General features: G+C 35.2%; 1 protein-coding gene across 1 annotated transcript in view; it reads right to left on the bottom strand.

Moving 5' to 3' along the window:
* The window catches only part of ATP1A1_1 (Sodium/potassium-transporting ATPase subunit alpha-1), a gene marked incomplete at its 5' end in the record, with an annotated part of 53226 nt that extends 45366 nt beyond the window's left edge, over positions 1-7860 (bottom strand). Inside the window, 5 exons of the mRNA XM_012940910.3 lie at positions 3759-3893; positions 5071-5184; positions 7345-7525; positions 7560-7735; positions 7843-7860. Of these exons, the coding sequence (XP_012796364.2) occupies positions 3759-3893; positions 5071-5184; positions 7345-7525; positions 7560-7735; positions 7843-7860 (624 nt within the window). The remainder of the gene's footprint in view (positions 1-3758; positions 3894-5070; positions 5185-7344; positions 7526-7559; positions 7736-7842) is intronic.
* Positions 7861-15606: the final 7746 nt, after the last annotated feature.

Here is a 15606-nt window from a genome sequence, read left to right as displayed (position 1 = left end):
TCCTGTATTCCACTGCTAACCACTATCCATCTTTGGATATAATACTATTGTTGTAAATATCTTGAAAGTATTTTCTAGAAAGAAATTCTTTGATTAATTTATGAAAATGAAGTATGTAAACATATTATACATCGAGAAAATTCAAAGAACTTTTACAAATCCTAAATTCAATCAATCGGTGTGAAGTAGTTGAAATTTACTGCTTTGTTTCATTGCTATAGTATATATGTCCAGAAATTTGTAATGTATCTTGCTTTCAAATGTACAATATCTAGTTCATTTAGTTAGTGAAAAACATAATTTGGCGAGACTACAGTTTATGGACGAATCAATCAGATGTAAGATAACTGATCTTGAATTTCGGCTCGAAATTCACTCAGCCATTTGACCAAATAGCGTTCTGGCATTTTAGCTAATGTCATTTCATGATGAAAATCCATAAATATAATCCCTAACTCTAACCATCAATTGTAAATTATAATTCTAATTCTTCATACTGTATTATAACCCTCATTTAGCCCTAGTAAATAGGTAGACAATCTCAAGGTCACTTTGACGTCGCCGAAAGGTCATCCATAGATTACAGTTCCACCGGATGCCCTACAGTGTCGTATTCATAGGAAACATATGTTAATAACTCTAAATGAGTAGAATGAAGTCCTCAGTGAAAATTACACTTCTATATACAGTTTTATTTATTTATTTGGACACATAAATATTGGTACAAGAGGGCACCAAATATATATGCGCCACACCATATTTGTGTGAGGGCTGTGATACTGCCCAGACCGAAGCAAGTGGTTTTCTTAGGGAGCTACACCCCGAGCCTTTGACCTTAAGGTCTGATCCACAAGGCAGTGGAGCATCGTGATAAGATGCAGTCCCATGGTATCCAGTGACCAAAATTGGTTCACACGCCATTTGTTCCTTCAGGATACTGGAGCCTATGTACACCATTGGTTTGGGATCCGGTTAAAGCGCCGGACATTCGCTTTTCATCCTCTCATTTTCGCAAACAACACCCCCGCCACGAGAAGACAGTGAGTAGGACTTCGCTAGCAGAGGCTGTATACGCGTGGCCGTGTGAGAGCATTTCGAGAGGGAAGGCGGGCCCACCCCACTCTCGGCCATACCAGGGTATTTGGGGGCTCTATATACAGTACTGACTAAATGAATGATGAAATACATTACAGTATTATTAAATATTACACTTGCTAAACATTGAAAAAAAAACATAGTCATCTTCATATAATCTGTCGATTTAAACAATGAATTAGTATCACTTAACTTCACACACACACACACAAACACACAAACAGAATAAGTCAACTGATCCGCTTCATTCAATAATTTTATATGATTGAATAAATTATGAAACAGTTATAAGACAAAGTAAACTGAATAACTGTGATATATAAAACATTGATGAAGAACAGTAGGTAAGGCCGTTTTTTTATTTATATATTTTGTCCTAGTTTATTGTCTATACGTTTATGATTCTAACTTATTTCAATATGAATCAAGTAAGAACTATCATACAGTATATATATACACTTACATTTAAATATTCAAGTGTATATAAAAAAGGAGTTATTCTATTAGAGTCTTTGATTTAGGCCATAGCAACAATAATCACATAAGAAACAGATCATGTAACCCGTATTTGTTTTTACTTCTGTTACAATGTCCTTATCAATTTAACAATTCACATGTTGATATTCTATTAAAAATGTATCTACTATTGATAGGAGACCTGAATAAAACTTCGTTTTTTTTCAGACTATATCTAACTAATATATAGGAGTTATCATGTAAGACTTATAAACTTATCTTAAAAAAAGAATTTTTTTTCTTTTTTGTTAATACAGTTCAACGCTACATTTGATAATTTTTATAAAAAATGGAAATAATTCAATCGTGGATAAGTACTGCTGAAGAGTCCCATAGTGGGACGAAACGACTGTCCAGTATTTTCAAGTGTTTAATGGTAATTTAACTTAGATCAACGCATGAATTCAACTATTAAAATTACTATAATCTCCACCAATTCCTATACTAATAATAATCTTAAATAGTCATTCATTTCACTAATATATATTTGAGCAAGTAAATATAAATTATCAAGACCAATTTCATTGGGACATTCAGTTTATTCATATAACATTAAATGTTTATTTCAATTGTGAATCTTTGTATCAAATGTTCCTTCTACAACCTTTTGCATGAATGAATAATTACTAAAAAAAATTCACGGATTATTCGAAGTTAAATAATAATATACTAAGTATAGGTGTCTATGTACATCACTTTGAGCCATTCTGTTTGTACGAGACTCAGTGAGACTAACCGAATGAACATACTGTACTAAGTAGAGGTCAGTTACCGACAACGTAGAACTTCGTACGGACGTACATCAGTTCAAGTTGCCACACCACATTAGCACAGAGATGCAGTTGTCGATTCAAATCCCGTAGTGGTAGAGGTAATAAGAGTATAAGCAATAATCGGAAAGATTAGGGTTTGAAGATGTTATTCAACGAGTATAATCCAGTGAAATAAATTTGGAAAGAGAAAAAAGGGACATGAAGAATTCAGGAGATTAGAATTTGGGAGAACACAGAGATTGGATTCACCTGCGCCATTGCAAACGATTTTGAGCCATGTCATTCAAGGTCTTTAACCATCGGTTGCTATCATCTCGCGGTCCCCAACCAGGTAGTCTACACCTACCAACATGGCTCAGTCCACTTGTCATTGACTTCATGGATTTGTGCCATGTTTTGGTCTGACCACCCCTAGCTTTCTTCCAACCTACTCCTATACCATAAGACATCGCATGTCGGGGCAGTCAGTGGTTGGTCATATGTAACGCATGTCCCAGCCATCTCAAATGATGTAGTTCCACTACTTCATCAGTTAATTTGCCACCCTTACCTAGCATCCGTTCTCTACCAAATGCATTACGTATTCGTTGGTCCCAGGATATACGAGCGATGCTTCGACGAGTTCGAACTCGTCACTTATTGTATAAAAATTCAGTGAGTTACTCATTAACCCATATATTGAAATACACTGTTTGTCTTTCTTTGCACTATGAGCTTACAATCACTTTCTTTCTTCCTGTACTATATCCTTATATGTAATCTTTCTTTTATATATTACCGCCACTGAATTAACTGTTTCTATGAATTCGGTGTTCATCTTGTTGGGCGAATGAGGTATGGCAACTTGGACCGATGCATATATGTGCCAGATCTTACGTTGTAGCTGACTGACTAACTATTATGTAAAATGGATAATGTAATATTAAAGACTAACATTTATATGACTTGTCTGAATATCATTCATTATAGACAGGAAATCTTTTCATATACATGTTTCTTTTTATACAAACAAATTTCATGTCATATTCTACATTCGAAAAAGTAAAAAAAGCAAACTCCAGCTTTAAATGACAAACATATTCAGGATGTTTTTTGAGAGGAGAAGAATTTATAAGAATTCAATTAAATCATTAAGTAAACTAAGAAATTTCATTGGAATCATGAACTGATCATATTTATACAATTACTGAATATCTGAAAGGATCGAACGGTCATTACTTCCTAGTATAGGATATTCTTTTTTCTAGTATAGTTTGGTTTATGATTTCGAAGAAATTCAATCATTTTCACAACCATTTACTAAAAATTTATACCAAATTTCTAATCAAAATAACACTCAAATATTTAAAATGTACAAGACATATATATACTCACCTTGAACGAACTAGCTGAAATGATTCTTATATCTGCTGGTACACGATCACCACACTTGACGTCGATTAAATCACCAACTACCAAAGCTTCAGCTGGTGTTTCAATTTTCACTCCACCACGAATAACTAAAGCAGTCTACAGGATAAAAAACCATACCAATGGTAGTGATTGCAGTTTTATCATTATCTTTAGTGTATATATATATATCCTATGAAAACCTTGTGTGTTAGTTACGTAACCAACATCAGATTTAGATAAACTTGTGTAGTATGGTGATACTTACGAGCATTAGTTGTTTGCTTTGAATAAAGTTAGTAAAAAGACTGTATTGCATCACTATGAATAAGATAAGTTTCAGTTAACAACCATTTTATTGTAATCAGAGTCTAGTTTTGTTAATCTAATCTACTTATTTATTTTTATTTAACATTAGTTACCTTTATTCGTACGACTTTACATACACTTTTGAAGAAACTGGAAAAAAGCCCATTTAAAACAACAATTACATATGTACTTATGGTAATCTCATGATATATCCTGTGATTGACTTTAAGAACATTTGATTAATTTGATTGTCAAATCTAATGGAAATTTTAAGTCAGCCACAAATGTAAGTTAGCCCAAACTATTAGTACCGTATTAATATGATGAGATGAGAATAAAATGATGAATAGCAAACGATTCCAAATAATGTAGTAGGAATGATAATGAGTAAAACTAAGCATGGTGAATATTGTTCGAGAAAACGGTATCAAAAAGCATGTATCAATAAATCCTAAAACTTCTTCAACCACAGCGTGTAATACAGAGAAGACTGCTGGATGGCTTAGCCACTTTATATTCACGGACCTGACAAAAAGTGAATACTTGTTCAATTTGTCAATATCCGGGTGTAAAGCCAGCCTGGGTTTCCCCAGTTTTGTGCTGCCAAGTACCAGGTGAGTGTCGGATAACTATAAAGGCTAATGTATAAGCCAAACTAATTCCTTTGTAGTTATCGGTAGATGAACTTGAATGGTCGGCGATTGAAACCATTGAAATGGGGTTGTATAGAACTCCGTAACTAGCTAATATATCAGTCAACTTAACTGTTTCCAGGTTTTCAATGGCGGTATAGCTTCAACTGACTCATGATTTCAATCTGTGAAAATTAACTGATAAAAGACTAAAAAACTTCACTGATATTATTGTGTCATAAAATATATAGAGGTGTTATAAAGAGGTACTGACCGAAAATCTGATAAGCCAAATAAATAAGTTTAACCTATTGAAGTATTACTAACAACTATGTTAATCAGTATCATTGACTTACCTGGGGAATCATCTTTTTGAACGATTCCATAATACGTGATGACTTTGATTCTTGGTAGTATGAAAAACAACCGGTGACCACTACGACAACTGATAATACAATCCCAAGGTAAAGCTTAAAAAGACAAAAATACCATCTTAAGAAACAATAATAAATTACACAGTAATAAGTAATTCGTCTGTACTTACTTTCATATATCTACAAAAAATATTTTTAAATGCTCTGTGAATAAAACCCACATTATTATCATTATCATTATTTACTCTTTCGAGTCAATGAAGTATGTGTAGAATGCAGTGAACCGATAAAAATACCGTCCCCTTTATACATTTTTAACTAGTTGTCCTACTATACATTAAATATCTATAAGGAAAAATGTGTAATTGAGTTATAGATTACAAACGGTTTTCAGAATATCATAAGAAGAAGCAGTGAACAACAAAAACTGACAATTAGCTGAGACACTGAGGACAAAGTACTTAATCTACCAAACAAACAATACACAAAGGTTTTCTATCTTACTATATAGTGATCTAACTATGGAGTTAAGGTAAACCATTGTACAAAGATGTGTTTTGTTTTGAGCAAACTATACTAGGTTTGAAGAGCAGCGGCACAGAAACTCGACTGAAAACAAAATGAAGTTACCTGTTTGGAACTCAATGATTTAGTATGACTGACAGATACAAAAGTAATTTTTTAAAACCCACTTATGAATCATAGGATATGACTTTCAATGTTGAACTTCGCACATCAATTTTGTAAAATCGATATTACATCGTAAATAATAAAACTAGTCCGCCCCAGTTAGAAACTTTAATAAAATGATAAAAGTAATTTATTTAGACTGCTTACAAGTAAATATGACTGGGTGAATTAAAACAATAATAACAAAAGAGTACCACATTAAGCAATGTGATGAAGGCTGTAAGGATACCGAAACATTCAGCAAACTAAGAACAGTGCTAAGGGTATTCAGTTGTATGGGTTTGACAAGCTTATATTGTCTCTAAGCAAAGTAGGGTTTCTTTATGACTATTATGAAGAAGTACTACTCTCCTTAAAGTTGTACGATTTAGTTTTAATTATTTAATTTCAGAAAATTTCCACTCGCACTAATAACTTCGTACGTCATATTACTTTAAATCTATAAGTGTCTACTACAACGACCTCAAGTTAAGAATGGTTAATACTTATTTAGATTACTACTTATTTTATTTTAAACCAAATGACTGGAAGGAAATTATACCAAAATAAAGTCATACTTATAGACTATAACCCATATTATTCATCCTGTATGCTTTGTCAGTAGTCAATCATTAACCATATGAAATTGAAACCGTTTATTTATCTCGAAATAATATTCAAATGGAAGCAAACAAATTGTTAAAAAGAAGTGAAACAGACTAAGTGGTCAGGGCATTTGACTATTGACCGAAAGACCTCGGGTCCGATCTTTGCTCTTTTTACCTCAGATTAGGTAGCCGGATAAAATCACAAGCAATTACACAAATATGGCTTGCGGCGGAATAGATAAGCTTATACTTAGTAAATGGGTTAGCTAAGCAAAGTAAATATAATGAAACCCAGGTGTGTCAAGAGGATATGGAAATGAAAAGTCGGCATACTTTGGTGAGAAATAACTACTTTTTATTTAAAAACGGTTAGTAAAGTTATTCCAACTCAAAGTAATGGACACTCAGTCGTTCAAACTGTAAGAAGCAAAATGGAATCTGAGATAGAATTCAGAAGACTGAGAGTATTTGAAACATTGAGTTACAGGTAGTTAATAGAGTATGTAAAGAAATGTTCATATATAAATTACAATACTATAGGGTTCTGGGTAGTGTTAACAAACAAACGGCCTGGATGTTTTAAGCAACCAGTTGATCACCGTTTTTTCAAATATGACAAAGATAAACGATTTTATCAATTATTGTCATCTCGCATTGAAAAGAAAACATGGTGCAAAGGGTTGCTTAAATATCTTCACTCACCAGTGTGAGAAGATAGAAACACAAAAACAAATGATAAAAGACGTTTCGATAGACTTCATTCAGAATCAATTAACATTTAGATACCCCTGGTAAAGTACACAATAGTAATCAATGCCAGTAGTTCCACAGCTCCTCAATCATCTTACTCCAACTAGTAAACAAGGTACATGTTTTCCATTTGTGTATGCACAAAATCCTGATAAATTATGGGTGAAACAATGTAGATCTCAAACAAAAAAATAATACAGAACCATTATCGAAAGTAAACCGGACTTACATTATCTTTTGGTGGATCTTCATGAGTGCCACTTTCAATTGAGAAAGCAATAAAACAAAGAACGGCACCAATCCATAACAATAACGAAAAGCCGCCAAATAATGTTTTACAGAATTTCACCCACTCTGGCGTTGTCTTTGGAGGTGTAAGTGCATTTGGTCCATCCCGTTCCAAACGAGTCCTTGCAATAAAACAAGGAAATATATCTGACTTACTTGGCCTGTTCAGCAGTCAAGCCACTCTGTGGGTCGGTGGATAGTCGAGAATACAACTCATCGAGAGATATCCGATGCTCATCCATGTCCAGCTCCTGTTTCAGTTCATTTAAGTCATCCTTCTTCGGGTTTTTCTTCGACTTTTTTTCAGTAGCCATTCGGTAACTATCGCCTCGCTGTGAAAATCACGGATAAATTAGTTTTATGAGGTTGTGCACGGAGTGAGAGAAGATATTGAATTTTTTGAATAATTTAATAAATGACTTATCACCATAAAACTTACGGCATTCGGAACACCCATTTTTTATATTGTGACCCAAACGAAACCCAATATTTAACTGTGCGCTGGTGTGAAGAAGTAAATGTGATTGGAACAAATGGTGCATCTAAACAAATCTGTTTCAGTCGAAACAATATATAATGCTCTGTCATTTAACATGTGTGAATGGTGTTTTCCGTGGTAAATGACCAGATTTAGGGTGTCATCTGAATTCTATAGTATACTGTTGAATTTGCCCACTCCTGTTAATACACTTCGAAATTCAGATTACAAGCTTCCATTGACAGAATTGGTGAAATGTTTGCCGAATTATATTTATACCTGTGGAGTGATAGTGCGTTTTGGGTTCTCAAATGATATTACTCATGTCATATTCCTTAGAAAACTTAAGGGCATTACAACTCATTTTGTAAGCCTATACATGATGGTATAATAACACGTGGAATAACCAACACAATTAACATCGGTACTAAAGCCAACCTCAAGTCTCTCTTTCAGAAAGTCTAATAAGGCTTCAGTTGCTGTGGCTTTAACTAGGGAATTCTACAGCTTGCTGACTCAAACAGTGAAGAAGTTCACATAACTCTTTTAGCTAGCTTTTTAATATTTTATTTGAAGTGGATGTCCTCTTTGAGATAATTAATTGCTAAAACATATCGGTTGTTTATATATATGGGATGAAAGATTGGCTACGGGAAGGTACTCTTCAATGATGTTTAAAAATCTCGAGATACTACAATCATTCTCCACGACCTCTCACTCTGCGAGATTAGAACCCAGGACCTACTGGTTTTGCGCGCGAGCACTTAACCACTAGATCACTGAGTCGGCATCCAATGGTGTTAATGTCTAATTTCAACTAATCCACGAAATTGAGCGACACATCCACCATTCGTGGATTAGTTGAAATTAGACATTAACACCATTGGATGCCGACTCAGTGATCTAGTGGTTAAGTGCTCGCACGCGAAACCAGTAGGTCCTGAATTCGAATCTCTCAGAGGGCGAGGTCGTGGATGCGCATTGCTGATGAGTCCCACAACAGGACGAAACGGCCGTCCAGTGCTTCCAGGCTTTCCATGGTGGTCTAGCTTCAACTGACTCATGATCTTAACCATTGAGATTAATAATAGGTTCCATTTCTTAGTCTGTCTCAGGAATGTAGAATTGTGGTCTGGGTCGGTTTTAGTACACTTATCTATGACATCTGAATAATGGACCCAATCCAAAATTTTAGACTTCCCATGATGTGGGTGTTTAATCTATGAGATCTTACGTGGAAACCATGTCATTTCCCATACTGGCTCGTCCTATCGTGATAGCTAGTCGTTGTTGCTTAGGTCTCCTGGAGAATACATTTGGCCAGGTAAAAGAGTAGTATATTGAGTATGAAAAGAAGGTCTACATCTTTCTATTCAACTTTAAAGTACAGCTGGATTCTCCGAAAATCCGGACATAAAGTATGGTGGCGTACTGAACCTAGCATTCGTTTATTCAAAAACTTGTTGTACCGGTAAAACATAATTTTCCTGTTATTTGACGTGTGGCAGTTCGGAATAACACGCTAACAACTTTGTTCATTGTGCAGTAACCGTACAAATAAATATCGTTGTATCCAGTGAAGTTTGGGTCTGCTGGAACTACAATTTATTGCGGCTATGACTGTTAGTTTAAGCAGATAATGTTTAAATTTTGCATATTCATAGGTGAAAGATTAAATTCCCATCCTTCCCCATAGGTTTTTTATTGGAGGATTTGGTATGGTCCTAAACACGAGAATTATAAATGTGAATTACCTAGATAAATGGAACTTAAAGGTTTTACAGGCAGTAGAGTTGTTTAGGAAGATCGAACAACCCGATTTACATTATCAGTAGATAAACTGGTAAGTGACATGATAATTAGCAATCAAGGAAAAAGAGGTTTGTTCGTGCCAACGAAGAAACACCATCCCATCTTTTTTGGATCAAACGAAACAATTAGTTCAAAATTAAACAATCTCACTGGTGAAAACCAAGATGCAGGCCATAACGTTATAAGCCGAGGAAGGAAAAATTGATCTAGCCTATGAAGCCTCACTGTGACGAATGGAGTACGTTTTAAATTAATCCAAAGTTGGAAAAACTCTTATTGATTCACAGATACCAGGTAACCATGTATCAACAAACTTTCTTGTTTTAAAAGTTATTGTGTGCTACAAAAAAACTTTTAAATGTATAGCACAGGCCGTACCGTCTGCGATATTTTGTACTTTTGATATGATTTGCTTTCTATTTTAAACTAGATCAGATCGAATTAAGAAAAGTGTTTGTGTTTGATATGACTGAAAAACGCATCATACGTTACACAAAAGAACGTAGTTTTGGTTTAATGGCACAATTTTTTTCATTAGCTTTTCATCCGGACAAAATACTAGAAGTTTGTTCGATACACGCGCTGTTAGGTGACACACTAAGCAAATCAAAAGTATAATTAAAAGTGGACAATAAGAGTCCTATCTAAGACTAGAAATTTAACAGAATTTCGGACTTAAAAAGTCAAAGTAACAACTTTACATTCTGCACTAAGAACAGATTTTCATTGATAATAATAATGATAATTGTTGCAAAAAATGTACAGGGAGGGATTTCCACAAAAAAGCTGCTAGAAGAGATATGTTCTGGTTACTGGTGAACATTCTGTGGGATTATGCCTAGTAATTAAAGTAATAGTAAAATTTTATACTTGTCTAGTTGGAAAATTCGTACTTCGGTATGAACAGAATACAAGGTCATTCATTACTGTTTGCGGTAAATAGTTGGTGATAATGCTGATGAAAATAGCTGGAGGCCTCTGTCACTAATACAACTAGCTAGTAACAACAGACTATACTGGTAAGGATATTTGGTTCGATAAAACAAAGTTTCTGTTGATAGCTTGTGAAGTGGTGGACATTTTATGACTCGACATTGCCTACCAGTTAAACCATTGACTTGAGACATGTTTTTATGCATTACCGGGTTTACTAACCGTTAATCACAGGATTATTTATATGCCTTATGTCACTCCTTTAGAAAGTAAGAGAAAATATCAGTTCTGTTGTCTACATAGAATCTCACTCGTGAGAACTTGAGGGGTAAGGTCAAGCTAGTTGACATCAAAGAAACATGGTATTTTTTACTGTTCAACAGTTGAATGCAGAATTACATATACATAAAGCAAAATATAAAATAACTTTTAGCTCATATTCTGACCCTTTCTTTCCGATATCAGTTTCCAACATCCGACTCTTCCAATCAGCCACCTAAGGAACTCTGCTAAGAAATATCATCAAAGGCGACAGTATGTGTCTCCGAACAATATTTTTGATTACACTTGTAAAATCTCCGGATGTTCTGTGTGCAGTTGGATGTGTTTAGTGTTCTGAAATATATGCACCTAGAAGAAGTTGTAACGTGACTACATTTCTGAACACAGAAAATTATTGAATAGAATAGTTTTACAACCCGACTTTACAAAAATAAGTTAGGTATTTAAAGTCTCTCTATACAGTGACCAGATTGGTGGATAGTTTTGGTGAACAGTGAGTTATTTTTACCTGATTCCTAGCATGTTACGAATTCCAGAGACAATACGTTCATTAATGTTAATCTAGTTCCACAAGTCGTTCTAAACAGGACGTTGCCATGTTAACCTAGTGTGTCGTAAGCCGGAATAATGGTCACATTGACGTTCATGTAGTCATTTAATTTACCATATTATTATGTATTTTTCATCAAAAACTAGTCTATGCTGTGAATTTCGCTGTGGCTTAAACTTTTATTTGTTACGTCTGACCGCGTTACACTGGACATGCATCGCTTGCTGGGATGTTATCCCAAGTCATAGTAAGCCTAATTAAACCGTTGTTTCTTTAAGTAGACAGTCAATGAATAATGTTCTACTTGCTGTAAATTGCATTATTTCAGAAATTACTGATTACTACATTAATTTGAATACTTCTAATCATCATACTGACGACGCGATGGAGCCTGTAATTAGACAGTCGGATACACATTGAAATTCGAAGACTACATGGTTATGTTTGAAATCTGAAGTGTGACCAAGTGGGATGTTAAGAATGATATAACTGTGGCTCAATTCCTTACATTTTTCGGAAAGGATGTTGGCAGCTTACTAAAATCCTCGGTATTCTCAGATAAGCCTATTCCACTTCCCTATGCAACTCTGAAATTACTGCTGTTAAATCATGTAAAGTATACTAATTTCGAATGGCGTAAGTGAGCAAATGTCATAGAATTATTCGTCAATATAACCAAAAGATTAAAGAATTCATCCTTGAATTGCTAAAACAAGCCGCTAGGTGTAATTTTGGAGGTCAAATTCATGTGGAACTGCGTGATGGGTTGATTGTAGGGATTAACATACGAAATTTGGAAAAACATCTTATGCAAGTGCCGAAGTATTCCTTTCAAGATGGTAGAAACGTGTGTATCATTTATGAGGCGATGCATTAAATTGACTTCCATAAAATCACGAATTGTACTTCATAGCTAAGTTATCTTAATCCGAAGCATACTTACGGTCATATAAGTAGGCGTTTAATTAATGTTAACCGTCCTCTTCGTGAAAACATTGGTAAGAATACATTTATGTGTTGCAAAGCAGATTACAGATGTGAGAACAGGTTTGTGTGATAATTAGAAGTATTTGAATTATAGCACGAAATAAGGATCCCAGAAATAACGAAATTGGATCAAGAAGTACTAAATAAGCACTAACTAATGTATTATATTTGGAAATGGAAATCAAGCATTCAACAAGTACAAAGTAATCATCAGTTCATTCAAACGCCAAATCCGCTACAGCTTAAACTGGAGTCTTGGTGCCTGCAATCAACTGTACGTCTTCTCAAGTTCAACCTGCGTCTGTCGGACAGTGTATTGGACAAAAACTCTGCATTATCTAGAATGTAGCTGTCAGCATTAATAGTAATAATAATAATAATATATTTCTGCATTAGCAGGTACACGTCATTTTTACAGGCACCATCTATAAATCACTCATCTATAGATTAGAATTAACAGCCGAAATTGATACAGACTCGCCTGGTTCCTGGAATTGTATTTGATCAACATGTCGATTGTGTGCAATCAAATCACTGATATCTAGAATTCGCTCCATCGATTTCCCGACATTCTTCAGAACAATACCTGTAGATGATCGAAGAATATTTCCTCGATAACATGTAGCTTCTGCAGACTCCAAACATCTCATATTCGACCGAAGAATCCTTCCTTTCAATAGCTTCGCTGGAGTCTCCTTCGTCACCGAATGTCTGGCATTTCTATATTGCAATAGAAAGGTATCAACTCTCCTCTCTAGCTCATTAAATGTTGAGGCGGCAACACAATCAATAGCACTTTTCAATGTCCTGACAAAAATTTCTGCTTGACCACCAGAAAAAGGATGTCTGGGAGCAGTAAAAAGATGTTTGCACCCTATACCATTCAACCAGGTAGTGACTGCATCCGGAGAAAAATGAGAGCCATTATCAGTCACTAACACCATGGGAACCCCTTCTCAACCAAACGCCTTTTTTAATGCTTGGATTGTGAAGTCAGAATTTGGTGCAGTTTTGAAAAAACTTCAGGCCACTTTGAAAAATAATCAATGACTACAAGTGCATATTATTTGCAGAGAAAGGACCACAATAGTCAGCATGCTTTCTCTGCCAGGCCTCAGACGATACTGGCCATGGCACCCACTTCGAAGATTAATTTTTCAACTGATGACATTTTTCACAATTGTTCGCCGTACGACGTATATCTGCATTTATCCCTGGCCACCAACATGTGGGCCCTGACAAGGACCTCATTTTCTCATCACCTAAATGACCACTATAAAGATCTTCAAGGACAGATTTATACAATGAGGGAAGAATCACAACACGACCATTTAAGCACAAAATACCATCAGGAGTAGTGTATAGCTGATCTCGCTTTGAAAAATAGACAGGAAATCTACGTTTCAGATTAGCATTCCAACCTTTCCGTATAGCATTCAGTATACACCCAAAGTATCTACGAGTTTCTCTAGTGAGATCTGAACGTCTGACTGGCAAAGGTTGCACTAACAAACAGCCTGAAGTATTAACAGGCCTATCTAGTAATGATTGTCGATAAATGTAGTCAACGTGTTGAATTTGTTTGGCAATCTTATGCTGAACCGTATAGTCATAAGCACTCAAAGCAATACTCCATCGTTGAACCATAGCAGCTGAGGAACGTGTTAAGGATCTTTCAGGATGATAAATAAACTTTAAAGCTTCATGATCAGTAACACTAGTGAATTTCATTTCCAATAAATATTTATAAAGTCTTTTAACAGCCCAAAACACAGCCAATGCTTCTCTCTAAGTCCGTGAATAACCTTGTTCAGTAAAAGTAAGTTTGCGTGAAACACGAATAACTATTCTACCTTCCTGCTCCAAAACTGCGCCAATACCCACAGGTGATGCATCAGTCATAAGCACAGAATGTACACTAGGGAAGTAAGTTCGAAGAACAGCATCACTTTGAAGAAACTTTAGTAGACTGTGTAAGCATGACTCATGTTCCTCATCCCATTTGAATAAATTGGATGTCAGAATATCAAATAAACAATTTGCACGGCAAGAAAAATTAGGAATAAAACGGGAATAGTATTGAAGAGCACCCACTTGTGAACGTAATTCTGTAAGATTTTATGGAGACGGCGCATTTGTCAGTGGAGCTAGTCGTTTCATACCTGGTCTAAAACTATTACCACCAACTAGGTATCCGAGACATTCGAAACTAGATACACAAAATGAACACTTATTTGGATTCACTGTAATACTCCTCTCAATTAAACGACGCGATAAAGCAATAAGTCTCTGGTCATGAACTACCTTATCAGAACCATGAACAATGAGATCATCTTGATAAACTTCAACACCTTCAAGATCACTAACTACCTCATTCATGACTTCCTGAAATATGGCTGGAGAACAACTTAGACCAAATGGAAGGAAGTTGTATTTGAACAGATCAAAAGGAGTGTTAATTGTCGTCAAAATAGATGAAGATTGATCTAAAGGGATTTGAAGATAAGCATATTCTAGGTCAACTTTCGAAAACACTTTAAAACCATGAAGTCAGTTTGAAACATCTGCCTCTACAATCGTACACGTTTGTCCCAACAAACGGGAATTCAATGTTAATCTATGGTCACCACATATTCTAGGAGTCTTGGCGTCCGACCTCAGTGGCGTAACAATAGGGGTGCCCCATGCTGAAGACTGAATCGGTTCAATTATGCCTTTCGCACACAAATCGTTTAATGTCTTATATACTGTTTCTTGAAGACCATAAGGAATTATTCGTCTTTTAATAAAGACTGGATCACCCTGTACTTGAAGTTTTATAGGCTTAATTTTCATACCTCCACTGCACTTAGCACACGTAACTATTAAATCTTTAAGTAAAGTATCCGAATTTTCTTTCGAAACTAGGAAAGTCAACAATTCAAGCCTTTTGAAATTCCTTAAACCCAGTATTGACAGTCCTGTTTTGCTAACCACAAATTCACAAGGTATGTATGAAGAATTATCATCTCTGATTAGTAATTCACAACATCCTTGTATGGGCAGTTTATGTCCAGTAATCCCCAATATTGATACTTCAGCGGGTCGTACAACAACGTTAGGATCTAAAGATTTCAAGTTCTTGAATGAAATAATGGACTCTATACTGTCTGTGTCCACAA

Source organism: Schistosoma haematobium, chromosome 7 (assembly GCF_000699445.3).
Source record: "Schistosoma haematobium chromosome 7, whole genome shotgun sequence".
In the NCBI taxonomy this organism is placed as follows: Eukaryota; Metazoa; Platyhelminthes; class Trematoda; order Strigeidida; family Schistosomatidae; genus Schistosoma; species Schistosoma haematobium.
The sequence above is the reverse complement of the archived record's forward strand: the minus strand, read 5'-3'. Positions and strand labels throughout refer to the sequence as shown.